Source organism: Nestor notabilis, unplaced genomic scaffold, assembly GCF_000696875.1.
Source record: "Nestor notabilis isolate BGI_N333 unplaced genomic scaffold, ASM69687v1 scaffold5531, whole genome shotgun sequence".
Taxonomy (NCBI): domain Eukaryota; kingdom Metazoa; phylum Chordata; class Aves; order Psittaciformes; family Psittacidae; genus Nestor; species Nestor notabilis.
This window is the reverse complement of record NW_009915007.1, coordinates 14,329-21,664: the sequence shown is the minus strand read 5'-3', so window position 1 is coordinate 21,664 and position 7,336 is coordinate 14,329. Positions and strand designations below refer to the sequence as shown.

General features: G+C 36.5%; 1 protein-coding gene across 1 annotated transcript in view; it reads left to right on the top strand.

Annotated features, from left to right (window-relative positions):
- Positions 1–249: 249 nt before the first annotated feature.
- Positions 250–7,336, top strand: part of RPP40 (ribonuclease P/MRP 40kDa subunit) — a gene marked incomplete at its 5' end in the record, with an annotated part of 10,277 nt that continues 3,190 nt past the window's right edge. The window contains 5 exons of the mRNA XM_010023914.1: positions 250–394; positions 1,168–1,236; positions 2,634–2,729; positions 3,495–3,620; positions 6,571–6,769. Coding sequence (XP_010022216.1) covers positions 250–394; positions 1,168–1,236; positions 2,634–2,729; positions 3,495–3,620; positions 6,571–6,769 — 635 coding nt within the window. The remainder of the gene's footprint in view (positions 395–1,167; positions 1,237–2,633; positions 2,730–3,494; positions 3,621–6,570; positions 6,770–7,336) is intronic.

Sequence of the window (7,336 nt, the reverse complement as noted above, 5' to 3'; positions counted from 1 at the left end):
AGCATGTAAAATGCAAAAAAACAAAAAAACAAAAACAACCCAAACCCAAATAATGTATTTAGAGAACCTAGAGACTTTGTACATATTGATACATTTTGAAGGTGATAGCCTGATACTATTCTTTCTTCATCTCATTTTGGTATAGTATATTGATGTCCTTGAAAAGTAGAGTTTTTATTCTGTATTTCTTGGTTTTCTTCTAGAACAGATTTTAGCATATGATTTACATTACAGATATTTTCCTAATAGGTGTCTTTTTTGATCCCTGAATGTGGCTTGCTACCTGAAGTGCTGAAAAGCACTATTGCGGATGTTGGAGAGTACTACCTGGTGAGGAATTTACCAGTTCATGAATTGGTCGCTCATGATTTCATTGATGCTTTTGTGAAGAAAGGTAAGGAAATCAGAACATGACAGATGCAGTAATAATACATTTCTTTTTCATAACACAGAAAAATCTATTTATTTATTATTTTAAATGAAGGGGAAGGAAAAGTACTAAGAAAATTTTGTATCAATTTCTTTATCTGCTTTTTTCTGCTGCATGTTGTGTCAACATTTGTTTGCACCCACTGGGTCCAAAAATTTAATGATTGTTCCCTCTTCATTTCTCCCTATGCCATCTTAACTCTGCAAGCCAGCTATCAAGAGGACTTCCATGCGTCCTCACACCCATTTCTTCTACGCCTCATCTTTATGCCAATTCCTGCAGAAATCTGGTCCCTTCTCCCTTTCTCAGTGAGATGCTTGTATTTTGAAAAACAATTGGTTGTGGCAGATAATACAACAAAATAGAAATGTGAGCATCTTGCCCCTTGTCTTTGTGTGAACCGATAATAGCAATGTGTCTGGGGAAAAAAAAAGGGGGTTTCGATTTGCTGAATGGGGAAAATTGCAAGTAGAAAAGAAGTGCTTTCATATTGGGGTATATTGGTAACGTTATCTGTATTACAGGTAAAAACAATGCCAATTCAAGGTTTATAGTTCACAGAAGTAATAATAAAATGCTCTTTTGCTTGAGAGGGTGAAGGAAAGCTGATGAAAACACAAGGGTTTAGAGCGATTCAAATGGTATTTGTCATGTTAGTGTATCTTGAGGTGAATTTTTCATATTGTCATGTCTCATTGGAGACTCTAATCTCATGGGTTTCTGCTTTACTATTAAAGGTTCATGCTATGCACTTACCCATAAAACAAAAATTGATCAAGATAATACTGCAGCTCTGCTACCAAACGGTATGTTTTTTTGTTTTGTTTTTAGTCATACATATTGATTATGGTTTGGGGATTTTTCTTTTAATGTAACCTGGAGAATGTAATGGTGGTTATACTTACCAACTTAACTAGAAATACGTTTGAATCATTGTAACTTTTTTTTTCATCCATGCTGTTAAACCAGCTTCACTTACATATAGTATCCAGTTGTCAATGCTTCAACTGTAATTGCGAATGCTACAGAGGATTGTTTTTGTGAAAACATTGCATTCCAGCTTATTATTTCCTACTGGTCTTAACAACAGAATTTGTTAAAAAAAAAAAAAAAAAAAAAACCAAGAAAAGAAAAAAATTCAACACTGCTTGGAAACACTTATTTTTTGAGATTTACGTAATATGTTAAAATGCTCTGTTTCAGTTCCATCACAGTTTTATGACAAAATGTCAGGTGGTATTTTACATGCAGAGAAACTGATGAAGCTATTTGGGCTTCAAATATGTCTTTATTTCTGTTTAACATTATATCATATGTAATAGAAATACAAATTGGTCTACCAACCCTCTAGCCTCAGGCGCTGTAATATGCCAGGTGCCCATCAGGGCATAAGTAAATTCAGATTGTTCAAAGGAGGAATTCTTTTATGTGCTCTGTTAGCACAGTCCTGGCTAAATGGAGACAGTGACTGAGTTTGTATGATAGAGTTACTACAAGCTATGCACAATTAATGCAGAGACAGTGCTACAGTTCCTGGTGATGTCACCATTTGAAATCTTCAGCAACAGCCTTATTTGTTTGTATTCTGTGTTATACTGTTACTTGTACAGTAGAACTGAAAGACAGTAGTAGAAATCTGTGTGAAATTTTGTACCAAGTGGCATCTGCCAGAGTTGGTTTATGAATATGGAAGTGGAGTTGTTGCAGCACGTATCAGCTCATTGCTAATAAGCATAGTTTACCCAGTGCGAGTAGTCCCACTGGAGTTGGAGGAACTGCTTTTGTATGTTTAGTTGAGCAACGTGTACATGAATGTTTACTAAATCAGTCAGGTGTGATGTAGTGTTCAACCAATGACACAGCAAATGCTAGGGGACAAGTGGAGGAAAGATTGAGCAATGGAGGGAGGTAGTACAATAAAAAGTACGGATATCTCAGGAATAACATTACACACGTCTCATTCTAGTTCATAAGATCTCTTTAATAAAGAGTAATCGAGTTACAACACTTTTTTTCTTTTTCTTTTTTTTTTTTCTTTCTAATGGTTAATCAGGTAATCCATTTAAATGGAGCTAGGGAGTTTGGAATACATTGGTAATACCACTGATCCAAAGCTAACTTTGTATAAGGTATAGGGTTCTCAGAAGACTTCAAAGGGAACTAAGTAGAAGATTGTTTGTATTAAAGTTTGTGTTATTTATAGGAAATCTAATTCTGTCGGTGGATAAGGATACTTATGAGGAACTTGGACTGCAAGGTCGCCCTTCTAAGTATTCTGGCAAAAAAGTAATGAGATATAGTAAGTATTATTTATATTAACAGTACTTATTTCAGATCTTTCATTGTGATTTTTGTTACTATTATTCTTCTGTAAATAATCAAAATAATGCCATCTCAAATGTATTAGAATTTGCAGTAGTTGATAGGTAGTAAATAAAACTTTAGAGGAGGAAACTTGCTATCAAGAATAAGAATTTTGGCAAAATGGGACATCATTTTACCATTCAGTTTGTCAAGTAAAATGTATCATGAAATTTCCATCTGAAAAATAAATGTAACTTTATCCTGGGACCAATTCAACAGTTTTAGAAGTGTCATCGTTGTATATGTGGCTTTTGATGTCAGAAATTCTAGCTTTTTTTACTGCTAATATCTTGCATAATTACCAAGGTATTTCAAAGGTGCTGGTTTGGGATTTCTGTCAGTGCCATTACAAAGGGAATCTGTCCCTTCAGTCACTAGAAGGCAGTTTCAGATTATATCAAAATAAGGACAGCAGGAGGTAAATGTTTATTTACATAATGAGTCATATTTGCATAAAGTTGTAAAGATGCTGTATATGTGAAAAGGAAGTTTACTGTTCCTTGATTTCTTTGGAACTTTTTAATATGGTAAATTTTTGAGCAACCTGGTCTAGTGGAAGGTGTCCCTGCTGGTGGCAGGGGGATTAGAACTAGATGGTCTTTAAGGTCCCTTCCAATCCAAACCATGCTATGATTCTTAATGAATTTAGTGTTAATATTTATTTCAATCAGTTAACAGTTGCTTTTGTACATTTTTGCAGTTATAACTATTGACTTGACTGATTCTGGCTTTCACCCTGATAGCAAGAAACATAACAGAGTGCTTTGGGCCTTAAAAGAAAAGAAACCTTTAGAATTTGACTTCCTACTGGCTTGGTATAATACAGGTAATAAGAACTAAATGTAGAAGTAAAATCTAACTGACATGAAATCCAAACATTTTTAGTTTACTGTTCTTTTGTAGTGATTGTCCAGATGCATTTTTAGCGGAGGGAAAAGTTAGACTAAAATGTGTTTGCGTGTGGGTTTTTTGATTTGTTTTGTTTATTTGTTTGGGGCTGTGTGTGTTACTGAACAGCAGAACACTTCAGTCAGGAACACAACAGTGATTTGTAGTAGATAAATTAGTTACATCATTTCCATGTCTATGGGTTGCCCTGGATTTCTAGGGTAACTTTGCCTGTTTCATAGTGCCGCCTCACCTTTTGTTATGTTAAAAATACACGTTTTTTGAGTTTGTTATTAATACATGTAAGTTATATATTCGGTATAGTAGTTAAGACGGGGAACTTTCATCAGTAGCTGTAGGACATGTACAGAGTTCCTATTTCCATCATGTTCTGTGTACGCTGATGCGGACACAGTCCCTTTTTATCATTTTTTTCTCAAGCACTTGTTAGAGACTGGAGCAGAGTACGAGGTTGTTGTTATAAGAAATTTCATTGTCTCAAATCACCTTTCTTCTAGTATTTGTTTATGTACTGTTTGTTAATTACGTTATTTTTCCTGTGGATGCAAATACTGTTCTTCCTCTGAGGGCCCTTTTCCAAAGTCGTCAGTTCCTTGTATTACCTCAGAACTGGCTGTATCTAGGGATATGTAGTATTTGCATAGAATTGTCAAAAACTGCATGAGTCTGTACTGCAAAAAAAAAAAGAAAAAATTGGTTTTCTTCATCATAGCTGTATAGCTTTTAGTGCGGTTCTGCTTTGAGTCTCCACGCTAGTGAGAAGGGATGTTAGAGAGGTCCCCAAGAATGTTTTCCCATCTGCTTCTTACGTTGTTACTCTCCTGGTTCTTCAGGACCAAGTCTGACAGGGAGTTAACTGATCTCAGGAATTAAAGCTGCTTCTAAGATCCTTTAGTGGTGTCCATGTTTCACTTTAGTTCTTCATGTTTCCCCTCCCCCTTTTTAAGTTCTGTTGTACAATAAGGACCCTTCCTTGTTTGTCATACAGCAGTTGTCTTCAGGAAAGAATCATAGTTAAGACTGTTGCTACATAAACCCAGCCGAGGTGGTGGATCTTCAGGCTCAGCTTGCTTGGATTTATTGATCCTAGGCAGAGAGCAAAATGCCTTTAGGGCCAGTAAGTTTCTTAGGTTTGTTGCTGCCAGTGTTAGCAGCATTCAGGAAGAATAGCATTCATTTTTCCTCACTTTCTTATATCCAAAAAAGGGGTAAGGTCAATCATTTCCTGAATATGGAGTTAAATCTGCATGCCTTTCTGTGCAGGAATCTTGTCCTCATAACACATGAAAGACATTTATAGCTTTTTATTAATAGACACGAGTCATTGTGTGTATTCTGCTGGAAGGGGAAAAGAGCTGTATTTGTTACGCTAATCCATGTCCTCCGTGAACATTCTGTGTTCAGCCTTCCTTCTGATAACTGGTGTTTCTTGCTATGGCCAGCAGTGCTGCAAACCTATAAATACTTGTGTCACTTTCCAAAAGCAGTACTTCTTGTTTTCATACCCTTTTTTCTTAGTAGTTCTGGCACCAAGAAGAACAGAAAAAGGGAATATGGTGTGTCTCATGTCTTCAGTGACAGAGAGAAAACAGTCGTTTCTTCTCTTTCTATTTCTGCAATTTGTATGACAATTCTGAATGTTTATTGGCTGAAGTTGACTGGTCTCCAGAAAACTTTGACAGTGTGTCTGGTGGTTGTTGACATGGAAAGCTGTGCTGTAGCTAGTAGAATTGTTCTGTTGGAGTCTTGACTGTAGTCTCTGGTATTTCCTTAAGTTAGGGCTATAGCTGAGGCTTCCATATGCAGCAGACATTTAAAATGTAGAATTTTTTTGCATTTGACTAAGAATTCTAGGATAATACTATGCATTCTTTGAACCTGTTAGTCTAACAAATGCCAGTAGGAAGTACAGGCTGAAGGAAAATCATCTGTTCTAGCAGACTTCAGACTTAAATATATCTATATAAAAGTACTAAATTAACAAGAGTTCGGTGGCTGCCTGTCTTTGTCACTGTGCCCTTTGGTGCTTGGACAGCCTTTTTTGAAGGATGACTAAAAGGAATCAGGTTAGCCTCCTTTTTCTACTCCCCCAAATGATTGTCTTTAATGAGACAAATATGGCTGATGGAATTTAGGCAGTCCATAATTTTTGATAGGAATTCTTGAATATTGTGTTCCAAAGTCTCTATCTGTGGATAGAGATCAAGGACTCCACAGAACTCTGTCCCGTTCTTGAACTTCTTCTGTTTGTACATGTGTTTCCTGCAGTATTTAAATACTGTTCTGAACTTCAGACTTCTCATGAATAAGGTATTATTTCTTGGTCTCCTAGAGACCCATTGTTACTTTATGAAAGCAGAATACATTATATGGAATTTCAAATTTAGGAGAATTGATTCTACGTCTGTTATCTTGCTGCTTCAAAAAGAAGTTGGTTAATATCTTTGAATTTGCAGTATGCTTGCTTAGGTTAGGTTTTTAGTCTAGGTTAGGTTTGGAAGCAGTGTACGTGTGTTCCTGCATCTTTCATGTCTTCCTTTTCAGGAACTCTCTGAATTCTTCTTTCTAATGAGTCTACTTTATTACTTGCCCAGTTAATTCTGCTTGAATTTTATACTGACAGATCTATACTTGCTAATTAAATAGTAAATTTACTGAACTATGTTCAATTGCTGAATCTCACTCTTAATTTTTATTTCCAAGAAGATAAGGTAGCTGAAGATTGTATGGGTTTTGCCAGAGATGACAGCATGTAAACAGTTTTACACACTGCATTTTCTTGTATACATATACAATGGTTTCATGTAGTCAGTGCTCCTTTTGTCTAGTAGTTTTGTAACAGCTGTTTGTGGTATTGTGTTGTTAAGGTGCAGAGGGATCAACGTTGATGTCATACTTTTCAAAAAACCAAATAGAGGCCCTGAAGCCAAAAATAACATTCAGCACATTAAGGGACTTGCAGTGCCCAGTGTTACAAAGTAACGAACTACAGGGAAAGCCAGAGGAATCCTGCAGTACAGAGGAGCTGTTTGAATGGCTGGGTGCTGTCTTGAATCAAGTTAGCTTGTAAGTATTTGAATTTGTTTCATCTTTAAATACATTTTAAGTACGGAAAGCCACAATTTATTTTAAGGAAGAGTTGAAAAAGAATTAAGACAAACACATTTCTGTAAGTGGGAAGTCTGTTACACACTTAAACATTTGTTGTAAGTCTTGAATAACTTAGGTGTGTTTTTAGGGGTACCCATGTGTACTGTTTTTGGTTGGGATAGAGTTTCCTTTCTTTGCAGTAGCTGTTACGGTGCTGTGTTTTGGATTTGTGACCAGAACAGTGTTGATAACACAGTGAAGTTTTAGCTATCGGTGAGCAGTGCTTACCAGTGTCAAGGCCTTTTCTGTTTCTTGCACTGCCCTGCTAGTGAGTAGGCTGGGGGTGGGCAAGAAGCTGGAATGGAACACAGCCATGACAGCAGACCCCAGCTGACCAGAGGGTTGTCCTACACTATATGGTGGCATACTTAGCAATAAAAGCTGGGGAAGGAAGGGTGGGAAATGTTCAGAGTTACAATGTTTGTCTTCCCAAGTCACAGTTAGACGTGATGAAGCTCTGCTTTCCAGGACATGGCTAAACAT